At 29.4% G+C, this 25354-nt stretch overlaps 4 protein-coding genes across 4 annotated transcripts; 1 reads left to right on the forward strand and 3 right to left on the reverse strand.

The window, feature by feature from the left end:
- Positions 1–2027: 2027 nt before the first annotated feature.
- PGO_091330 (folate transporter 2) lies at positions 2028–3377 on the forward strand (the record flags this gene model as incomplete). Its single annotated transcript, XM_028687721.1, has 1 exon — positions 2028–3377. The coding sequence occupies one exon, from the start codon at positions 2028–2030 to the stop codon at positions 3375–3377; it is 1350 nt and encodes a 449-aa protein (XP_028543522.1).
- Positions 3378–4532: 1155 nt separating this feature from the next.
- On the reverse strand, positions 4533–7315 carry PGO_091340 (oligosaccharyl transferase STT3 subunit; the record flags this gene model as incomplete). Its single annotated transcript, XM_028687722.1, has 2 exons — positions 4533–6911; positions 7199–7315. 2 exons carry the CDS (start codon positions 7313–7315, stop codon positions 4533–4535), a joined length of 2496 nt encoding a protein of 831 aa, XP_028543523.1.
- A 1807-nt stretch (positions 7316–9122) lies between these two features.
- PGO_091350 (dipeptidyl aminopeptidase 1) lies at positions 9123–11294 on the reverse strand (the record flags this gene model as incomplete). Its single annotated transcript, XM_028687723.1, has 1 exon — positions 9123–11294. One exon carries the CDS (start codon positions 11292–11294, stop codon positions 9123–9125), a length of 2172 nt encoding a protein of 723 aa, XP_028543524.1.
- A 4574-nt stretch (positions 11295–15868) lies between these two features.
- Positions 15869–19280, reverse strand: PGO_091360 (heat shock protein 101; the record flags this gene model as incomplete). The annotated part of the gene is made up of 4 exons (XM_028687724.1): positions 15869–18277; positions 18436–18524; positions 18708–18831; positions 19182–19280. The coding sequence occupies 4 exons, from the start codon at positions 19278–19280 to the stop codon at positions 15869–15871; spliced, it is 2721 nt and encodes a 906-aa protein (XP_028543525.1).
- Positions 19281–25354: the final 6074 nt, after the last annotated feature.

Below are 25354 nucleotides of genomic sequence, written 5' to 3' on the forward strand. Positions count from 1 at the left end.
TAACCTGTGTTACTAATGATGAAAATTTTTTTTTTTTTATACCACATGGAGGAGTGTTCAATACAGCCGTTTCACATTTGACAAAACAGACAAGTGCTTCATGCATTTCTGCATTTTTTTTTTTTTTTTTTTTTTTTTTTTTCCGTAGGGTTGTGTTCGAGTGTTTGAAAAATGCAACATTCGCAACGGACATGAAAAATCAGCGGAAGAAAAAGGAAAAAAAGGGAAAAAAACAATAAATAATAAATAGATTAATGAACAAACGAACGAACGAATTGACCAACGAACGAATTGACCAACAAACGAATTGACCAACAAACGAATTGACCAACGAACGAATTGACCAACAAACGAATTGACCAACAAACAAATTGACCAACAAACGAATGGACCAACAAACGAATGGACCAACAAACGAATGGACGAATAAATGAGTAAAATTTTTGAATTCCCGTTTTTACGTAAAAAAACAAATTTATTTGGTCTCCTTGAAAAACTTTTTAAAGGTATACACATAAATGCAAATACACATGAACATATGCACATATACCTTTTTAATACATTTATGTACACATGTGCAGCTCACCCGAATCCACACAAACAGATGATTAGTATCATGTGCATACATATAATACCACGGGGACTTTTGAAAGAAAACAAATGTCCCCTCTACTTGTATATTCAATCACAAAAATTCGCACCTCCCCCACTTTGTCTCCATTTCTCGCCTAGTTATGTTTGGTATATATGTGCATCCACTCCCCATATCAGCAGGTGTAGCAACGCATGTAACAGTGGATGTATCCATAGGTAGAGGTGTGTATATGGATTTGCATACCCAACACATGCTTACGTGCGTTTGTGTGGAACAGTTCTGGAATAATATACCCACTTTTTCTCCACGCTTTTTCGCAAAAAAAACATACAAAATAGAGAGGGGGAGGGGGGAAAAAAAAAAAAAAAAAAATCGACACGTAAACAAGTCAACAAATAAATAAGCAAATGATAACATCGATGACAACTTTGGTATACAAAACACAGCAACAAATGTATAGAAAAGGAAAATTGTTTTGCATTTCTGGGGTCGTTCCACCCTTTTTTTTTTTTTTTTTTTTTTTTTTTTTTTTTTTTTTAACATACGCGGAAATTTTGTGGAAGTTGGAGGAATTCGGCCGTTGCAAAAAAAAAAAAAAAAAAAAAAAAAATATCGCACTACATATTACGAGAACATAGATACACAAAATTTTTAATTTTTTCATGTCCATTTTTTGTCAGTATATGTATATATATATATATATATATATATATATATATATGTACATATACATACTTGTATACACCTCTTTGTTTTGTTTTTACCGTTGATGTAATACCCCTTACGACAATTTTCGTTAAAATACAATGAGATGAAATTCTTTTATTTGTCACACATGTAAACCATATCACATATCACCACTTATGAAAACGCTGTTTTTTTTTTTTTACGGGTAACATTTGTCATATTGACGTATTCATATATTTCCTTTAGAAAGAGCCATTTTCTGTGTCACAGAAGTAAGGCAGGTACAGCATATTCTCATACGGAAGGGAGACATTTCAGAATTGATAACTTTGCGAACCAAGACTCTGCAAGAAGGTACTCAATCCGGCCAAATAAACACACACTATTCATAAAAGATAAGACTCTGCAGAAAAACGAAATACAACCACATACGCGAACATGCACATGTTCATATGTATATATATATATATATATATATATGAACTTTTGCTCTGAAAGCTACACGAAGTTGTAAAGTGCATTTATTAACACTTTTATTAGATGCATAAACGATATGAAGGAATTAAAAGAATTTAGTTCGTGGCCCAGCTTCTGCTAGTGTGCTCTTCATCACATTATCATGTCACCTCATTATCACGTCACCTCATTATCACGTCACCTCATTATCACGTCACCTCATTACCACTCCGTCTCACCACTTCATTGCATGTCAGGAGGACAGTGTACATGAGGACGAGCCAAGATAATGATTGAGAAATCTAATAACCCCTATCTGACTATAGACCCAATAGTGGAGAGAGGCAAATTGAATGGAGAAGAGTTGCCACTAATAGATTCCAAGGAGAAAGGAAATGTGGATTTTACACAGATTGTTGTGTACCTAGTTGGTTTGTCAGATGGACTTACACACCTGGCATCTTTAGCAATATATTATTTATTTAAAGATTATTTCCGATTAACACCATATCAAGTATCACTGATATTGATGTATCCATATATTCCATTTATTTTAAAACCAGCGATTGCTTTAGTTACAGATTCTGTTTCAGTATTTGGGATGAGAAGAAAGCCATATTTGTTTTTGTTTAGTCTGTTTCAGTCATTGAATTTTTTAGCATTAGCATTTTTACATTTGTCAGTATTCCAAGCAACCTTAATTTTATTTTTTATATCTCTATGTGCATCATTCTGTACAACAGTGGCAGAAGCATTAGTTGTTGAAAGTTCGATTGGGAAAACATACTCTCAAGGAACAAATAAAGTAACTGAATTTATTGCATCCAAAGCGATAGGTAGTTTATCAGTAGCATATTTTTCAGGATATTTTTTGGAAAGAATGCCAAGAGAATATATATTTATAGCTACATCCTTATTTCCATTAATCATATCCATATCTTGTTTATTTTTAAAAGAAAAGGAATATGCAACTAATAAAAATATAATTAGTCAATTACAAGATCTTATAAAATTTGTCAATACACCAATATTCTTAGGACCTTTTTTATACATTTTTGTATACATGTCAGGCCCAGATTATGATGATGCTTTTTTTTTCTTTTGTACAAATAAATTAGGATTTAGACCATCCTTTATGGGAACATTGAGACTGACATATGGTATTGCTTCATTAATTGGAATAATAATATATCGATTATTTTTAAAAAATCAAGGATTGAAGAAAACATTAATTCTTACAACACTCATTTCTTTTCCAATTTATATATCACCTATAATGTTAACTGAAAAAATAAATACATATTTTGGAATTTCAAATGAATTATTTGTCTTAAGTGGAGGTTTCTTAATAGAAGCCATTACAGAAATTCAACTTTTACCTCTATTCATTTTAACAGCAAATATATGTCAACCAGGGTTAGAAGCTAGTGTTTTTGCAACTATTTTAAGTGTTAAAAATATGGGTTCCTTAACTAAAAAAGGAACTTCATCCTTTTTAACATATCTCTTAAAAATTGATAGTTACAATTTTGATAATTTAAGTTTTTATATTTTTATTTGTGGATTCTGCCTTTTGTTATCTCTCACACTGGTTCCCCTTTTGCCGGAAGAAGAAAAAATAGACAAACTCAAAAAATAATCCTACTCTCTGCAGTGCTGCGTAAAGGTTTAAAATGTATGCATATATGTATGTATGTGTATGTATGTGTATGTATGTGTATGTATGTGTATGTATGTGTATGTATGTGTATGTATGTGCATGTATGTATAACATCATCCTTCTTGATTTGAAATCCCCCATTGCTTATTATTCGACATTATTATCTTGAGCCCTTTTTTCTCCTCCCCTCCCCTTCCTGCAGTGGAACTAGTTTGTCACCTTTTTTAGATGTCATCAGATATACACCCCTTCTCCAACAGATGCATAATCTCACATCTGCTAAGTGTGTTTTTATTTTGAAAATTTAGAGTAGAAATTATTGTTATTTTTCTACAACCTTTTTTGTGTCACCATTGTGATTTAGTTTTTTTTTTTTTTTTTTTTTTTTTCCATTTTGTTGTTGCATATGTTTAATACATTATCCATTGTATATTCCTCATTGAATATTTCTGCACACATGTCTAGCATATTTATCGCATATTTTGCTTTGTTTTTGTTGTCCTAATTTTTGTCATAACTTCAAAAAGAACTTTCACCACATTACTCATCACGCCCTGCAGGCGTCTTCTTGTCTTCACATGTTTTTGTTAATGCAACAGAATGATTACAAATCAATTTAATAAATTTGATCTATGCACCATGAACGTTTGTATGAACAAACATCTGCATATAGATAGTGTGTATGTGGGATGGAAAAAAAAAAAAAATCTGTGCTTTTTTATCAGATGCCACGCATATAACACTCCCATGTATACTAGCTTCTCCCACGCACACTTTCTACCAAGCTGTTCTTTTTGATCAGCCTTAATAACATTACAACTAAGTATTGAGAAAACAAAATGAAAGATAATGATCGAATGGCTACCCCTTAATTTGGCAGTCGTAATACACACCAGTTGTCCAAGTTGTTAGCGAGCATGAATTTTCACAAAATGTAACAAGTTCTCAAAAAAAAAAAAAACTAAGTTATGCATATAATGCAATTAAATATAAAAACAAAAAAAGTACATGCATACATACATAATGTGACGTGGAACAGATAGATGTTCATATAGAAGTTGACATCTGAACACAACTGTGCCTACGTTTGAGACGTTCCGTTTTTTTTTTTTTTTTTTTTTTTATTACCGGTCATTAGATGTAATCCCTAACTTTGTACAATCTAAATCCCCATACATCTGATGTAAAAACCTCCTCGAATTGAGTTAACTCTTTAATCTCTGGTACCTGCAGCTTGCGTACATAATCATATCCTTTTATTTTAGAGTTGGATATATTATAATATGAAAGTCTGTATAGTAGACTATTAGACATGGAAGTGGATGCATTTTTTCCAAGAGGGTGATACTGATCATGATAATAATAAAGCAATGGGTTAATATGATTAAACTTTTTATTTGTTATTTTTAGGATCCATAAGAATTTATTTAAATCATCTGATGAATTTTTGGAGTATCCTCCATATGATACTAGTATATAATCTGCATCTAACTTTTTCAAATATTCATATGCTTGTTTTTCATTTACACTTAGAATCAAACCTACTGTTGCTATGTGCATATTGTTCCATGTATTATTATCAACATAGGTTATTCTATCACTCATAACGTTTAACTGATATCCGTAATCCCACCAAGCTACTATTTTAGAATCGGGTTCCGTATTTTCATAAATCCATTTATACATCTGCCTTACATCATCATTTATATATCTTTCTCCATTTTCATTTCTACTGTAAAATATTATATTCGATTCTGAATATGCAACGGATGAACACCATGTGGAGTGCAAAACAGACAAAATTACAAAGTATGCTAGCACTATTAATATGCACAAACTTAGCACGATCGACACGCTGTTCTTCTCGGTTCTGTTGAAGTTTAGTTTTCTTATTTCTTCCTCTTCTTCACTCGTTCCCATCTCCTCGCTTGACGAGCCACTTAACAAGCTACTGGAGTTGCCAATTGATTCTGTTTTAGTCTTGCCAATTGATTCGATTTTAGTCTCACCAATTGATTCGGTTTTAGTCTTGCCAATTGATTCGATTTTAGTCTCACCAATTGACTCGGTTTTAGTCTTGCCAATTGATTCGATTTTAGTCTCACCAATTGACTCGGTTCTCATCTCATCACTTATCACACTTAACTTGCTCAACTCGCTTCCCTCAGTGGTGCCGGTGCAGGTCTCGGGTCCCACGAAGAGAGATGCGATAAATGTGTCTGGTGGGATTCTCAGAAATCGGACGTACCGAGATATGATTGAAGACAATCCAATAGCACTCAAGATACTGGCAATGGGTGAGAATATGAGGAGTAGTCTAACCATGAGTGCTGAGAAATACAAAGAGAGTAATGAAAAGATACCTAAAAAAAAGGACTCTATTGATGCTTGTTTTTTTAGACATTCATATAGACCAATTGGCACAAATAACAAAACTAGATGCACATCAAAAAAATAAGAAGACCAAGTAGTTGGTTGATGTTCAGATATAGATGCAACAACTGGATTGTGTTTAGATGCATATGTGGGATCTAATAATGTTCTAGACCTATGATTCCATGACAATTTGTTCGTAAAGATTATAAATTTAAAAATTAAAATAAAAAAAATAAAACATATTTTAATAAAATTATTTGCAAATTTTTCTTCATCCATATTTAAACAAAGAATTACATGACGCAAGAGTAGTAACATATTGGTTAAAACAAAAATTGCATGAGTACCTAAATGTTCAATGCTAATAAAAACGGATTTATGAATACATGGAATGGTAAGACATAAAGCTGTTGTCAGCACATAATACACATTAAAAACAATTACATTTTTTACAGTATACCTTTTCATTATTATGAGTATCAACATGTATAAGCTAACCGAATTTGTAATATATATATATGCACCCCAAGATAAGGCCATGTAATATGTACTTAGTGAGGTTATCAAAGCAGACAATAGAGTACCTTTTTTTAAGCATCTAACCCAGTTATATATACATACAAGTAATAAAAATATTGCAATAGATTCATTATCATAAGAACCTGCAACTGTTCTTGAAACATGAGATGGAGATATTGAAACAAATAATGAAGCTATTAACCCTGTTCCTCCAAAATGATGTATCTCTTTTGTTAATAAATATGTTATTATACATGTTAAAAAACTGAATATGGGTCCTATATATATACATAAATTTTTTAAATCAATTAAGAATTTACTGTAATGACATATTTGATAAATAAAAAGAATAGTTACCATCAACCCAGGAAATAACGTTTGCCCTGTTGTTCTTCCAAGTGGAAACCAAGATTTTTCATCAAAATAATTCCAGAATTCATAGAATTCCTTTTCCTTTAATATTCTTGTTAATTTATAGTTGAAATATGGATCGAATTCGTGTATTATTGCTTCATTTCTGATGACTGAGAAGAGTCTAATTAGAAAACTCAGCACTCCGATTAGTAGAAGGATCAGGATTTCCATTTTCCTCCTCCACTTTGGGGCCTCTTTCATCGCCTGCGTGTGAACGGAGGGAGACAAATGTGCAAAAATAGCCAAAAGGTAGAGAAGTGGAGAAGAAGTAGAGACGTAGAGTCGAAGTAGAGAAAACGCAAATGAACCATGGAGCAACTAAACAAATGACACAAAAATGAGAATGCCCCCCCCCCCCCACCCCCCTCATGTGGCATCGATTAATGCTTATGGAATGGAAAAAGACGCTCCACATAATTTTGATAAGAAAAAATAAAAAAAAAAAAAATCCTTGTGATGATTTCTATCTATGCATTCCATTTTAAACTAACCCGTCGAAAAGCATGGCAGCAAAATATGTTGTGCAGGAATCGATTTAAGACAAAACGAGGCTTAAGCCTCAAATCGTCCTCCTCCTCGTTCTCTTCCAGATCTTCTCTATTAACCATCTTGTAAATATGCACAGTTGTTCTATTACATGTAGTACATAATATATATATATATATATATATATATATATATATATATATATATGTGTGTGTGTGTGTGTATTCTCTGTGTATGTCTGTAAGGACAGCTTCGTGAACTTATAAGAATGTCACAAAATTGTTCGCACGTGAATATTTCATATATTCTACATTTCCTAGATGCAACAATTTTTGTAGCAAAGGAGATTAATGTTGTAATTCTGTAGCAAATTGGGAACCCCCATTTCGAAATGTGGTGCACTGGTGTTTGTCAGTTCGTTTGATATTTTTCTCTTTTTTTTTTGAGGATTCTTCTCAATGTTGTGTGTTATCTTCCTGTGTTTCTCATTTCTTGATAGCACCCTTTTTGGAGCCTTAGTTTATTTTTATTTTATGTTAGTGTGAATATGAAAATAGAGATGAGGATACATATACCCTAGGTTTGTGCAGTTTCATGTTTCTCAGATTGTTTTGAGTGGTATTGGAAAAATCTATATATAAAAAAAAACACACCGTGTCAGTTTATATATCAACTCGGAACTTCTCTTCCTTTTCTTTAACATTCAGAAATAAGAACTGTACGTTAGTAAAAACTCAAAGTTATAGTTATATGTGCAAAAAAAAAAAAAAAAAAAAAAAAAAGGAAAAAGAATTCAGTTAGGCATATTATGAAATCAACACTGGTCAGAATCCATGAGAAATTCGAATCGGATAAGAAAAAAAAAAAAAAAAAAAAAGAATATGTTCTCCTTTGTGTGTTTATGTTGCCTTTACGTACGCGGTGACCATTGCTTTAGGTTTTGTTTCAGATTTTACTCAACTGAAGATGAATGTTTGACTTTTTTTTCATCCCTTCCCTCCTTTTTTCTTTTTTTCACATACGACAGTGCATGTGTGCTTAGTGGGCAAAAATGCACCGACATTTTTTTTCCATTTCTCCATAAGAAGGGATGAAGAAATTAGGTTATTTTCCTTCCATATGGTTATTTAAAAATGATCATTTCTGACACACAGCTCATTTTAACGAGGGGGGGGGGGGGGGAAAAAAAAAAAAAAAAAAAAAAAAACCTTGCATTAGTTATCTATAATAACATGCATTGCTGAACTACAATAAGAACTTTCATATAAGTTTGGGGTTAATTAAAAGCGGTTTTTGCGAGTGTTCCTTTTATATATACATTTAAAAAGTGTTTTTTCTTTAAAAGTTTAATTTAATAGATACGGGGGGGGGGGGGGGGGGGGGTAATACATCATTTAAAGACGAATAATGGAAGAAAAGCGGAAGGGCATATATGTGTACATCATAAATACGTACATAACAACATGACGGAAAAATAAATATATACAAACAAATATATACAAATAAATATATACAAATAAATATATACAAATAAATATATACAAATAAATATACAAATACGTATGTAAATACGTATGTAAATATGTAAATATATACATACACATACAGCATGCAGACAGAATCAGTAATGGCTTAAATTTGAGACTTAAAAATTTCTGAGTTCATAATTATATATGCTAGTAGACCCGCTCTTCCCCCCCCCCCCCCCCTGTGGGGGCTTGTGAAGGGGAAAAATGGGCTTGCTGTCTTGTCTTGTCTTGTCTTGTCTTGTATTATCCTTTTCCCTCCACCCACTTTAGCATAAATAAACATTTTTTTCCAATTTTGGAGTTACGGGTTTATACACATAAAAAGAAATACATAGGGAGATATTATGGGGGGGAAAGGGGGGGGGAGAAGCTTGCTTTCTTCCTTCCCATTTGTCCTCTCTCACTCATTCTTCAGTTTTTCCAAAAGAACCTTTCCTGCACCTCGAGTAAAATCTGGTTCAATAAAAAGTGACTGACTTTCAATACCACTAAAATTGATACCTCTGATAATTTTGAAATATCCTTCCTTTCCCCAAGTTTTTCCCCAACTGTTTCTACCAATCCAATACTTGTATAGTTTTCCATTGATTTCTTCTTCTCCCCAACCAACTAATACAATAGCATGATTTACCTTTTCCCAACCTGTGATATTATAAATATAGTTCTCCTTCTTACTATCTACCGTACATATCTTTGCATGTGGAAAATTTTCTACGTAATAAACTCCATCTTCATAATCATAAAAATCTGGGGACGCTTCAAAAGAAGCAACAATAGGGCCATTTCTATACATCTCATTCATCATAATTTTTTCTCCATTACATTGATTGCAACCATAACAACCTCCAATGTAATTGTAATCTTTTGCATACCATTTATCTGGATCATCATTTATGAAATTAGAAAAATGTTCATGCATATCATAATGCTTCTTGTTTTTGTTGAACATTACTGCGTTTATTTGTCTCAGATTGGTCGTAGGAGTTGGTGCTACTACTTCTCCTCCTTTCTTATTTGAAGAATCTTTTTTTTTATCAGCTTCTGACAAATCATAAGATTTATTTATATGGTACGGACATGTTTCATCTGTAGCTGTGTATGGGAACACTTTATCCAATGGAATTCCTTGAAGTTTTGCCATTTTTGAAACTAAATATGGATATCCACCATTACATCCTTGATCATAAAATGAACAAGAAAGAACTGTTTGCATAGACAAAACATCATCAAAATTGTTTAAAAATTTTTTATCTAAATTTTTTGTAAGTCCTATTTCAATTCTTCTTTTAAATACATACATTTGGGATGCAATATAACAAGAACCACATAACAATTGATTGGTCACATCATATTCTCTTGTGTTTTTATTAAATGGATCTCCCCAAGTGAAATTTTTTGGAAGTTCATATATTTCTAGTTCTCTATGTGGCGATTTTTCTGTGTCTTCATAATTTTCTAAATCCATTTCATTCGTTTGGCTATCATTGCTATTACTTCCTAACTGCACAAGTGTTACTGGTGAAACTGGTTTATCTGGACTATCTCCTCCATTGTTTATAACATCATCTACCTGTTCATCATTATTGCATGGACATGCATATCTCTGTCTCGAATTCATGACCATTTCTTTCGTTATTGGTTTTTTCTTCCCATGGTGTTTCATTTTATGCCAATATAATTCACTATTTTCATTTATTTTCATATTTTTTTTTTTCGTATATGTTGGTTTATTAACAGGACTGAATATCGTTGTGTCACGGGATTTTGAGTTCTGTAAAAAATTGTGTGCATTTAATGAACTATCAATATTTGTCTCATTATTTGCAGAGTCCTTATTCATTTCTACGTGAACCGAATTGTTGTATTGTACTGCTTCTTTTTCTGATTTTATCACAGGCTCCTTAGGTTGATTATTATTACTAGCAATGTCTTTATTCTTTTCTCCGGTTTTATGATCCTTTTCAGCATAGAAACAACCATACAATTTTTCACCTTCCTTTTTTGATATATCTACCCATCCGAATCTAATTTTATTAAAATTTGTCACATAACAATCCGTGTTTCCATTCGAATCTGTACAATCATCATCCCTAATTCCATCACAATTTCCTGTTGGTTCATAATGCATAAATGCTGTATATACTTCATTACCTAATCTTATTTCAAACCCTTCATCACATATGGTTGTCCAAGTACCAATTCTTTTCTTATATTCATCATAGACAACCAAAACGTTCCAATTTTTTCGATGTTCATTGCCGGTTGTGTCATATATATCACCATAATGTACAAAGTCATCTGATAAAATCACATGAAATTCTTCTGTAAATTTGTAGTGGTTATCAAGTAAATATTTCTTATAATCTGTAATTTTCACATTGAGAGAATTGCTATTGGGTTGACTTGATCCACACGTAGTCATTGTGGGAGATGTTTGGGTTTTATATATTTTCCATTTTCCTAATATGTTTCTTATTTCTACATGTGATGGCAAATCACCTCGTATTAGATTTACATAAATGGTATTCAACAAAATCAGACCAATGCTTAAAATATTCCTTGTTTTCCTCATTTTTTTTTTTTTTTTTTTTTATATATATGCCAGAAAAATTAAATAATAATAAAATAATGTACACACAGTGGGAATCGGATTAACTAAGTATACACACGTGTACGTACATGTTTTTTTTTTTTTTTTTTTTTTTTTTTTTTATGAAAATGCAAGCAAAAAAAAAAAAGGGAATGTACTACCACAGGGTGTATAAATGAATGACAATAGTATACGTTATTGAGGGGTCAAGAGTGTACATGGATTTATATTCCTACACTTGTCTCTTCATTAACATGCAGTTGTACTTCAAAAACAAATGTTCAATAAGGGGAAAAAGTTTAAAATATGTAGTAACATGAAATGAAGTACAAAAATATAGCGATGTACTTTATTTTTAAATTTTTTCATCTTATATTTGTTCCTTCATCATGTTTAACAAAAGGGATATACATATATATATATATATATAGTATCTCTATGCTTCAACATCAGAATTTATTCGGGTGGATCATATATACGGCCTGATGTTGGGTGCATGTATATGTAGATTTATTTACACGTAGATCTATCTATATCTACATATATATATATATATATATATATATATATATATATATTCCATTCGTGCATGTGTTATGTATGCATACAAGCTCTACCTAGATGAATGTATATTATATGTGTATCGAGATAGCATGGTGCCGGCTTATCTCCCCAAAAATTCGTAACGTTCATATGTGCTAAAAATTGGGGGACAAAGCTTCTTTTCATTCATAAACATACATATGACATATAAAAGCATATAATATAGGCTTTCACGTATGAGCATTAAAAATATATGGATGTTCTAAAATATACCTCCATTGGTCGAATCATTTTTTTTTTATTTCATTATTTATTATCGAACGGAAAAATTATTAGCGAAATATTATTACAAAATTGCAGCAAATGCTGTTGTGAGAAACAATCCAAAATTTTTTACTTTACATTTATTATATGAAACGAAAAAAATAAAAAAAACATAAAAATATAAAATATATATGGATGTATATTTATTTACGAAATAGCGCAAGTAGCGAAAAGGCTTTGGCTATCAAGTGTTTTTTTTTTTTTTTTTTTTTTTTTTTTTACTCTCCCCTCTCTCTCTAAAGAGGCTTAAATACATATAATGTTATGTTATGCATGTATTATTTATGTGATAAGTATTCATGAATTATATATATACGTGTGTATGCGCGTACAAATATACAATAATAACACTTTTGTGAGAAAGTGAAGTGAAAAGTTGAACGAGGTTTATATTTGAAGGAAAAAAGGAAGCGTAAAATGGGAGGAATGTAAACAGGAAAAAATAGAAGGGGGGGGGGGGGGTTTGAACGCGGCTTAATTCGTATTGTCCCCACTTATATCAAATAAAAAAAAAAAAAACGAACGCAAAGTGTATATATATATATAATTAATAATAACTAAAAATTTCACTTTTGTATATATTTTTACGCATGTCACATTAGATGGAAAAAATCATAAAAAAAAAAAAAAAAAAAAAACAGCAACAGCTACAGCTACAAGTTATCTGAATGAAACAACATTTTGACATATATTTCATGCAGTTTTGTTTGTGAATTTGCTTATGTTAGTGTACTGAATAATTGATTTCACTCAGTTTTGTTTTTCATTTCCTGCATTTTTTTCATCTGGATGTATTACACAAAAAGGGGGGGTGGGAATGGGAAATGACATTTACATAGGTATATATGTATATATATATGTACGTATTATGTAGAGATAAATTCCATATACAAACATATAAACTTTCACAAGTCCCAAAAAAAATATATACAACACCATTTGCGTGTATAGATCGAAACGAAGGGGAGTGTAAAATAAAAAAAAAAATGGAAAAAAAATGGAAAAAAAATGGAAAAAAAATGAAAAAAAAATATTTTAGCTAGCTACTTATATATATAAAAAAAAAAAAAAAAAAAAAAAAAAAAAAACCTATAAAATTAGCCTTTTTCCTTTTCTTTTATTTTTTTTTTTTTTTAAAAACAAATTAGCTTAATTCCATTTTATGACAAATGTTATGTATATAACGAAATTGTGTGAAATAAATGATTTTCATTCTTTTTTTTTTTTTCATTTTTTCACGCGCATTTTAATTCCAATATCATTTCGATGATTCATTTCACACACTTATTTTGTTTACAAACAAAAAAAAAAAAAAAAAAAAAAAAAAAAAAAAAAATTTTTTAAAAAAAAAAAAAAAAAAAAAAAAAAAAAAAAAAAAAAAATGAATGAGTGTTTGAGGAACTGATGGAATGGGAGAGGGATTACTATTTTTTTTGCCCCTCCATAGAAATGACACATTGATGTTGTAAAAGTGAGAAAAGTGGAATTAACAGGGATATAGACTACTTAAAAAACGAACAGATAACCAAACAAACAAATCAACAGCTAATGAATATTGCTTGCTACATTTTAAGGGAAAAGAAGGAAAAAAAAATGTTTCTTTTCAAATGTACAACGCACTGTAACAAACAAAAAATTTCATACGGTTTTTAGGTAATAAAAAGAGAGAATTTTTCCAGCTTTTTTCACTACCAGCAACTCCCCCCACGAATCAGAGTAATTTCCTAATGGAGGAAAAATGAAGAACATTAAATGTCGTTACATTTTTCTCCACATAGCTTATTTGATGGGAAATGATGAAAAGGGGAGAGAGGAGAGTACTTTGGATACATTTTCTGCTTATACAATTCATTTTGTCCATTCTGTTCATTTTGTCCATTCTGTTCATTTTGTCCATTCTGTTCATTTTGTCCATTCTGTTCGTTTTGTACTTTTTCTTTTTTTTAAATGAAGGGGACAAAACTGAAAAGCGTGGTATACATTTTTTTTTTTTACATATCTTTTATATATAATACAGACAACACGACGTTTTTCTGCTGCTGTCAAATGAGTAGTTTTACAATTGGCACATAGAGGCATTTTAAAATGAGTGATTATGTAAGTTCTGAGTGTGTGTGTGTATATATGTGAAAATGATAACCAGGAAATGCTTGCCACATACCACAGTGTTCGGCACGATATGATTCCACGCAGGCTACTCAGTAATAAGTTCAATCTCCGTTGTATGAATATGTATATATATATATATATATATATATATATATATATATATATATGCACGTGCACATACATATGAATGTACGAATGTATGAATGTATGTATCAATGTATTCACACAGTTTTGCCGTTCTCCTTCAACGTGCCAGTTCAACCTGTGATAAAGTGACACAATTTGAAAGAAAGATTATTCCAAATTGACAATTCAGTTCTCCATTTTATTCCTTTATTTTTTTTTAAAGGGTCAGCAAAATTTCACCTGTCCTTATCATCCCGTGTTCAACAATAAAAGACCCCTAGCTCTTGTGTTATCAATTAATAAATGAAATTGTATGAGAACAAGTAAATATGTATAAAAATAGTCATGTATAAAATATATGCTTGCACACGGGGGAAAAAAGTTTGTTATAACAATGGGGTGCGTTTGAGTGTTTGGTTCACTGTCGCTTTTTATACCTAGTTCCATTAAATCAGCTTTAATGTTATTGTAAAAAAAGAGATACGAATAGGGGTGGAGATATATATTATGATGATACCCACTCTATCTTACAGAGTTATGAAATGTGTGTGAGGGGGGAGGGAGGATAATTAATACCTTTTTTTTTTTTTTTTTTTTTTTTTTTTTCTCCACACCTTCCCTTCTTCCATGATTTTCTGTTATTAGTTATATTAATTTAAAAAAAAAAATTGAAAAAATTAAAAAGTTATCAAAAATTTTACTTATAGAAGGTTAAACAAAATGAATTAAAAATTGAAAAACAAAATTTCTCATATATATAAATAAATGTAAACTTAAAAAGTTGTGAAAAATACATATGAATATAAACATACACAAATAGGTGTATAAATACAAACATATGCTTGGGGATCAAAACAAAAGTATTAATTATAAAAATGCAGGAAGATAATGAAAAAAAAAAAAAAAAAAAAAAAAAAAAAAAAAAAAAAAAAAAAAAAAAAAAAAAAAAAAAAAAAAAAAAAAAAAAAAAAAAAAAAAAAAAAAAATAAAAAAAAAAAAAAAGGAGAAAAAAAAAAAAAAAAAAAAAAAAAAAAAAAAAAAAAAAATGTAGACATATAGACATACGAATATAACATATAGGGATATAATACACAACACGTGCTTTTAAACAATGTAGTGTTATATTAAAATAAAAAAAAAAAAACACAAAAACATTTTCACATGTGCGATATATCCTGCATTTTTCTACAATTATTTAAAAGTACTAGATGGGGTGGCAATTCAAAAAAGAAAAAAAAAAAAAATAATAAAAATATGAAAATAAACTAAAATAACGTAAAATAATGTAAAATGAACGAAAAGAAATGAACTGGAGAGACAACTTCCTATACCATATCAATGTGATATTCACTTCCAATAAATGTGTATACTATATTATGTCATCTTCAAATCTTTACATACTTCATTTTCTGTCTCTTCTCCCACTTGCATGTTTCTTCGTGACGTCTCTTCTACTACACTGTTGTAAGATTTATAATCAAATTATTAGTAGACTTGCTATAATCTACATGGACATCCATATCGTCAACTAGCTCCTTCTTCAAATACATAATGGCGAACTTTGTCATAATAACACTTTCAATGAATATAAGAGTTGGTCTAGCTCCTAATTCTGGATCATAGGATTGGTCAATAATGTAATCCACTGCTTTCTGCGAAACAGATATATGTATATTTTTTTCTTCTAAACGTTTTTCTAATTTTTTAAATCTTAGTTTTACAATTTCTCGTAAGTTCTTTTTGCTTAGAGGTTCGAAGACACCAATTTTGTCAATTCTGTTTACAAATTCTGGTTTAAAAACTTTTTTACATTTTTTTATAAGTTGAATTCTGATATCTTCAAAAACACGTTTGTATTCTGGTGTATCAGAATTATCTGCTTCAAAAAATAATTTCTTTTTGAATAATTCTGCACCTAAGTTGGATGTCATAATGATGATTGTGTTGGAGAAATCAATATTTCTTCTGTGGTTATCGTTAATGTAACCATCTCCTAATATTTGCAAAAGAACTTTGAAAACATCTGGATGTGCCTTTTCTAATTCGTCAAAAAGAACAACTGAATGTGGTTTTTCTCTAACTGCTTCTGTTAACTGACCAGAATCACTAAATCCTACATAACCAGGTGGACTACCAGTAATTTTTGAAACAGAATGTGCTTCTGTAAATTCTGACATGTTAACACGGATAAGGTTGTCTTTAGAGCTAAATAATTCAATAGCTAATGTTTTGGCTAGCTCAGTTTTACCTACACCCGTAGGTCCTAAAAATAAAAAGGTTCCTATGGGTTTCTCAGGATCTTTCATCCCTGTTGCTGCTTTCACTACTGCATCACTTAAAGATTTGATAATGTCTTCATTACCAATAATTGATTTGGAAAGACTGTTATACAATTTTAATGCACCTTTGGATGATTCAAATGATAGAGAACCTAGAGGCATACCAGAATCTCTCAAATAGATGTAAGAAACATGTTCTTGATAAACTGCATCAACATTCATAGCATTATGTGTTTTGGCTTCAACATAAGCTAATGTTTCTTTATACACTTCCATATGTTTTTCTTGAGCCTCTTTTAAACTATTTTGCAATTCGATAGGGGGTTCCTTATTAGCATTAATGTAATTTTGTGTTAATTCTTTTAATTCATTTAATTTTTTTTCTGCTTCTTTTTTTCTTTTTAATCTTTCACCTGATATGACATATTCTTCATAATATTTTTTTAATGCTTCTTTTTTATTTTCAAATTCTTTAATTAGGTTATTATATTTTCGTTTAGAAACTTTATCTACGTCCATTTCTAGTGTACTAATTTCATATGCTAATCTTTCAATTTCTCTCTCAGTTACATCAATAATTCTTGGTTTTCCAGATAATTGTACTTGTAAAAATGAGCAAGCTTTATTTAATAGATCTATTGCTTTATCAGGTAAATATCGATCCTTTATAAATCTATCTGAAACTTTGGTGGCTGCAACCAATGCTTTGTCCGTGATATGAATTCCATAAAAGTTTTCATATTTACTCTTTAACGATCTTAATATTTTTATAGTATTTTCCACTGATGGAGGTTCCACTAAAATTTTTTCAAATCTTCTTTCAAAAGCTGAACAACTTTCTATAAATTTTCTATATTCTGCGATAGTGGTTGCACCGATTAATTTAATTTCTCCTTTTGATAATACTGGTTTTAATAAATTTGCTGCATCTGTTCCTCCTTCTGCTTTTCCTGCTCCTAAAAGTAGATGTATTTCATCAACAAATAAGATAATTTTATTTTTTTTGTTTTTTAATTCTTTAATTATATTTTTCATTCTTGTTTCAAATTCTCCTCTATAAGATGTCCCGGATGTAAATTTTCGAAAGTTAAGACTGATAACTGTATAACCTTGTAATTCTTTTGGAACATCACCCTTTTCAATTCTATATACTAATCCTTCTACAATGGTAGTTTTACCAGTACCTGGTTGTCCTACTAATACAGGACTATTTTTATTATATCTTAATAATGATTCTATAATTGCTCTTATTTCTTCATCTCTTCCATAAATTCCTTGTAATTTTCCATTTCTCACCTTCTCATTTAAATTAGATCCAAATTGTTCAATATATAATCCTCCTGATTTTCCATCCTTATCTTTCTTTGTTTTTTCAAATTTATTTTTCATAATTCCTTTCACTGCTTCATCAGTAAGGTACACTTCATTCAATATTTCATTAACTAGTTCATCATTCATTAGACCACTTAATAAGTGTTCTACATCTACTTTTTGGCTTTTATATTTATTTGCCAACATTTCTGCCTCAGCTAATATTTCTTTAACTTCGTCAGAATAACTAATTTTACTTTTTCCATCCAGAGGCTGCATTGAAGAGGGATATGTTTGAGTGGGATAACAAAATCATCAAGTGGTTTAGAAGTGTTGGGATGGAAAAGTACATAAACAGACGCAAAAAAAAAAAAAAAAACATCAGTTACGTAAAACTGCTAATCTATAGATGCATGTGTAGATGAACTTACAGCTCCAGCTCTGGTTTGTTCCAGGGCAGTGTCTATATACTCCTTTAGGTTGCTGGCATTTACACTGTTTTCTTTAAATAAATTGGATCCTGAAAAATGATACGGAAAAAAAAAAAAAAAAAAAAATTGCATGCACGGCACGGTTAAAGGAGAGAGTGGGGGTGGTAATAATCAGACGATAAACACGTGATTAGAAATGTAAAACGGGAGAAGCAAGGTTTATATCTATCACGGATGCCTTAATTCGAATTTTTTTCCTTTTTGTGCTTTACCATAATCACTTTTTGCAATGGCACTCAAAATATGAACCGGCTTCAATTGGCTATGACCATATCTCTTTGCTATATTTTTTCCAGAGTTCAAAATGTTTATTGTTCTGTTCAGGAAATTGTCCTTCTACAAAGGTGGGAGGAAAGGAGTAAGATGATAACAAAAAATAAAGTAAAATCAACATTTTCACACGTGAGAAATCATAAGCAAAACTTTTTTTTTTTTTCTCGTGCGAATTGTACGTTCTACAAATACTCGCTGTAGAAACTAGAAAGATGTGATACATGATATATCATCTTGTAAAAAAAAAAAAAAAAAAAAAAAAATACACAAAAACACGACTCAAATTTTGAGACTACCCACACGTTTGTTTTTCTCATTCTGTGGACAATCGTTACTATATATACATGATAAATTTTTATATAGATCTCTCAAAAAATTGCTGAAAAAAAGAAAAAAAAAAAAAATATACTTACTCCCTGATTATTATTTATGGAGCATATAGCAAGATCATTCTTATACACAAAAAAGAAAGTTAAAGAAAAAAGAATCCAATTAAAAATACGGTTTAACATTTTTGATAACAGTCAAGAAGGTATAATATTGGATAATAAAATGACGTCCTTGCGTGTGCTATATATATATATATATATATATATATTTATAAGGTATGCATAAATTTAACAATACATTCAAATAAGTCTTATTAATTAAATATGTACATATATTATGTATACTAAATCGGGGGTGGGTGCGTGGGGAAAGAAAGATGCGAATGTATAAAAGTATGTGTATTATATGTTATAGTTCGGCAAAATTAAAAGTGGGCGGAAAAAAAAAAGGAGAAATAAAATAAATAAAAAATGTGTAGAGTAAGAAAGTTCACCATGTCATTTTTGTTTTTTCTTATTTTCTATGGATATATGCTTGGGAACCAAAAACAAGAAGAACGTGTTTTTGTGTCTAATGTATACATGCACATAAGGTATATGTATAAATACATATGTAAATGCACTGATACACAAATATATGTTTGCTACTGTTCTTCAACTCCTTTTGCATACATTCCAAATATACTTGTTTATTTATATAGGGAGAGAGAGTGAAAGCAAAAAAAAAAAAAAAAAAAAAAAAAAAAAAAGCAAGATAATAGTGAAAGAGAGAGAGATAGATGGGGGCTGGTCCAATAACCATTTATTCTTTTAAAAATAATATTTGTACATTATGAAGAAAAAAAGATAAGATATATGAGGGGGAAGGGAGCAAAGCATTTATTATTACTATATTTTATTATAATATATATATATATATATATATATATATATATATATATATATATATATATTTTTTTTTTTTTTTTTCTACAAAAAGGTATTATAGACACACACGTGCACACGCAAAACTTTTAAATGAGGTATTTCTATTATCATGTATACAAAAATGATAAGATAACACACATGTTTACGGAAAATGGAAAAAAAGTAGAATAAAGAAATATATTCTCTACACAGAAGAAATATATAGTATTTATTCATTCATAACAATTGTTAATTCAAAAATTAGATTTCATAAATTGACATGTTCATTCAAAGGAACTGTTGAAACGGAGGGGAGTTTGGGTGAGAGAAAAAAAAAAAAAAAAAAATATTTTGTGCAGACGTTAATTTATTATAATGTGAAAAAATGTACATACAAAAAGCGCTTCTTATGTGTATTCGAAATTATTGAAAAAAATACAACACAATAAAATGAAATATGCTGTCGGAAATACATTCGAAAAACTGAAAAGTGACTTAGCCAAGTGTTTGCGTGTGTGTGTATATGAGTATGTATTTTGCATGCTTATGTATGTATTTTGCATGCTTATGTATTTGTTTGCATGCTTATGTATTTGTGTACATGTGTGATGATCTTAACCATTTAACAGTGTGCCCTCATAGGTATGTACAATGCATGAGAGAGAAAAATGTGCAAATAAACATATTCACACAAGGGGTTCATCACTAAAAAAAAAAAAAAAAAAAAAAATTAATTTTATAAAAACTGTTCATAAAATATGTCTATACATAAATAATCAAACTATATGTTCATATGAAACTCGAATTCGTTAACTTGAACATAGATATGAAATTGTGTTTTTTTCTTCCTTTTTTTTTTTTTTTTTTTTTTTTTTTCTTTCTGTTTTTATTAAAGAATGGGTATTGATTGTTTCATAACTAACATTAGAAAAGTTGAGAAATTCATATAGGTCTACTAACAAGCTATGTGTGTGTGTGTGTGTGAACATGCATGATTACACATATTCTATTTATATATATATACACACATATGTATAGATAATCTATGTATTCATATGAAACATATACGTATGATTCTAAGTGTAATTTTTGCGTAGTCGCGCAAGGTACATATGATTGTGTGTACCATATATATATATATATATATATATATATATATATATATACATATACATATATATATAATATACACACACACACATACTCATAGCATATGCATACAATAATATAAAAATATGTATACAACTATATAATATTTATTATGTATATACTGCATGTAGAATTTATATGTAAACATTTAAAGCACATCAATACGTGTACGCACGTACGTAGATATATATTAGATAAGTGCAAATGCATGTCATAAACTTATTTTCACATTCCATAAATGAAAAAAAAAAACAAATAATCAGAAATAGAGAAATTAAAATTAAAACAGTGAAAATAAGCAATGGGAGAGTAATGTTACTCATGAACGTTAAAAAAAAAAAAAAAAAAAAAAAAAAAAAAAAAAAAAAAAAAAAAAAAAAAAAAAAAAAAAAAAAAAAAAAAAAAAAAAAAAAAATCATGCAAAAATTGTTCAGAGTTCAGGAGGTTCTGAAGGATTAAGGGATGATGTGACATGGAGTTTTTTTCTACGTACGTGTATACATGTATATAACACATATTATATGTATATATATATATGTGTACATATATACACATGTATAATATAACTTTTTTACTTTTTGCAAAAAGTTAATTATATGTTTTTTTCTTTACATGTACACAACATGGTATATAGATTAGCGTGCACTGAAAAAAACTTATTGATTAGCTGGTAATCTTAATATAACATATATATATATATATATACGTGTAGAATTGAAAAAAAAAAAAAAAAAAAAAGTGCTTCAATTTGATCGTAGGATGTTATTTAAGAAAAGAATGATTTGAATATGAAAAAATCTTTAAAATTTGACAGATTTAAATAACTTACATTGGTAAAATGTCAAAACTGCAAATTGCAAAATGGACTATGACAAAAATGAAAATTAGCGCGAAAGTTAAAGTGACAGTGACAATGAGAGTGCCAAATTGGCAAATCGATTAACCAATAAATTTGGGCATTGAAATGTTTGAAGGTTTTAAAAAAAAAAAAGAAAAAAAATTTTAATAGATTGAAGGGAAAGGGAATAATAAATTAAAATTTATAAGAAAAAAAAAAAAACACAGTCGAATAAAATAGGGTAGGCGGAGAGTTAATAGTAGCTAAAAAAAAAAAAAAATTGTTAATGGGGGGGGCTATAAATAAAAAACGAGCCCCGTTGTGGTATATGTGATTTTTATATATGTATACATTTTTATAAAAATAAACAAGTGGAGAGGATGATAAGAAAACAGGAGTTTGCATTAATGCGTAATTAATATATATGTTATTGACCCTAGAGTAGATGTGAATCCAGTAAACGTGTTTTATATACATTGCACTCACGCATGTATATAACTAGTATATTTTCATATAATATCTACTCAAATAATATATTCACATAATAACATATATAACATGTTCAGAAAATATCTACGCAATATATAATAACAATATATTCATGCATTTTTATATATAAATAAAAAATCTAGTAGAAAAAGAGAAAAATTTAATCCAATTTGCATAAACGAAAACGCATGCAGTAATTAACGCTACGTATAAGGCTTAAAAAAAAAAAAAAAAAAAAAAAAAAAAGAAAGAAAGAAAAGGGAAAGATTGAGATATAAGGAGAAAAACAATTGAAAAAAAGGCAACCAAAAAAGGGACAGCCAAAAAAGGGACAACCAAAAAAGGGACAACCAAAAAAGGGACAACCAAAAAAGGAAAAAAAAAAAAGAAAAGAGTGTTTGTTGCTTCCTTCTTCTGAGCTTAGCATTCCCCCTTTTTTGCTTAACCTTAGTAATACATATATGTACATATATATATATATATATATATATATATATATATATATCTATGTAACGAGGGAAGATGGAAAGATAGTTCTGAGAGATCGGGTTGCGACAATGGACTTTTTATTTAACGTTATAGAAAAAGCATTCCTGCTTTCATAGTGTCGAAAAGGAGAAAAAAATGCATAAAAAAAAGAGTGTATGTATGTATATATATATGCATATGAATGTGCATATATACGCTCCATATCTATGCATGTACATGTAGGTACGGTGGTATGCATATAATGTTGTTATATATAGAATAAAGAGGAGCAATGTTTTATTTATAAAAAAATAAAGAAGAAAAAAATGGAGAAGCTTAAGGCAGCTTAGATTTCTCTAAAACCATCACAGTTAAGAAAATGTATGTAAAAATAGAATAACTGTGAATTATAAATTAAGAAAAGATTTTGTGAAAAATTATTGGGTAAGGCTTAAATGTTAATTTTATTTTTCTAAAATTTGGACTCATTATAACGTTTTGTTTTTGTTCCTATTTGATCTTTTTACAGGATTTATTTCTCATTCATATTTTAGCCATTTTTTTTTTTTTTTTTTTTTTTTTTTTTTTTTTTTTGCACATATATCAGTTTTACCATTTTAAAAAGAAAATAATTTACCTCGTTCCTCTGAAAGAAAAAACACCATGTCTGAGTCATCACTCTCACTCTCCTTTTAACAATTCTGAAATTGTTAAAAGCATTTTATGTATGGCGAGGAAATGAAAATTCAATCTAACGAGGTCTGATTGTGTGTGCACAATGTGTATGTATCAGAAGCAAGGGGGGCAATGCGGGAAAAAAAAAAAAAAAATAATAGTAATGTAAAAAATAGGTATAATGAAAAAATGACACAATGAAATAATAATAAATTAAAAATATCTTATAATAAAACAGAATAGTAAAGTAAAATCCCGTTCAAGACATAAAACAAAATAAACGCAACATCACCACCTGTTTGTTGTGATTATTCCTCATGAATGAACCTCACAAATTGAATTTCTTCACTCGTCTCCCTCGTTTACTGTCCCTTGTGCTGAAATAATCATTGAGTATACAATTGCATCGATGCAAGGCGACGTGTGCAAAGCTACTAACAGCTGACTCAACAAAGTAACGTAGAAAAGTGGAGAAAATATGATAACGTGACTTTGATACTACCATTTGTCTTATAACCCCATAACCATCGAATACATACGTACAAATGCAAAAAAATGGTTCATATAATTATCTATGGATAGAAATTTTGCATCTCACAGTTGTGATGTTATAAAAATGTACTCAAAAAAAAAAAAAAAAAAAAAATATCCGCAACATAGTGTAAAGAAACATACAGATAATTCACTAGCTAGCGAAAAGTCCTAAAGTGATACTAGCATCAATAACTCATTAATAAATTAAAAATTTGCTTCGAAAAAAAAAGTAACATACGTTCTAAGGTATACAATTTTTTTCTTCTTTCTTAGTAGCAAATAAAAAGATTACTTGAACATGTGTATGTTTTTTAGTTAATTTTACTATTTGTTAAGATATGGATATAGGAGGGACAAAAGAGATATTTATAATTCATATCCCTCTAATATTATGGAGGAAAAAAAAAAGGAAAAGGGCTTACTTGAGAAGGTATATATACTACACATATTCGTGGATATTATATATATATATATATATATACGTATAAAAAAAAAACCTGTACGTTCATATTCATAGCCGTATTTGCAAATATGTTTTCCTTTCACTCATTTATGAAAAAAATAAAAATAAATAGAGTAAGAGAAGAAAGAAAAAAAATAGTACAGGTACAAATATATACACCAACGTAAGAGCCAGTTCTAAAGTTTAAAAATAAATGACAAACGGGGAAAAAAAGGATTAGCAAAAACAGGACAAAATCATATCGATGAAATAGAATTAAGTGGAAACAAAATAAAAGCCAATCGAAAGTGAAATAAAAAAAGGGGGGGGGGGGGTAAAGTAAAAGCAGTAAAAAAAAAAAAAAAAAAAAAAAAAAAATTTTAAATGTGACAAAATTTAATGATGCAAATTTAGTCCACGCAGGAGACAAATATATTGTTAATACATGTGTAGACATATATGTACATATATATATATATATATATATATATTTCCGTGACTTATTCTGTTATATCCATAAAAATTATGATTTCAGTAAAAAACTTCCTTCTCTCATTTTTATTAAAGTACATTTAAATAGTTACGATCCTCACTCTTTCTCCCCATCTGTTAAGTTAATAGCCCCTACTTTATAGCCACAGTTTTGAAATAATTTTAAAAATAATAGGAGAAAATAATTAGGAGAAAAAAAAGAAAGGAAAACAATTAATTCACCCTCTTAGGTACCATTACAAAAGAGGGATAAAGACATATGTT

Source organism: Plasmodium gonderi (assembly GCF_002157705.1).
Source record: "Plasmodium gonderi DNA, contig: Chr09, whole genome shotgun sequence".
NCBI lineage: Eukaryota > Apicomplexa > Aconoidasida > Haemosporida > Plasmodiidae > Plasmodium > Plasmodium gonderi.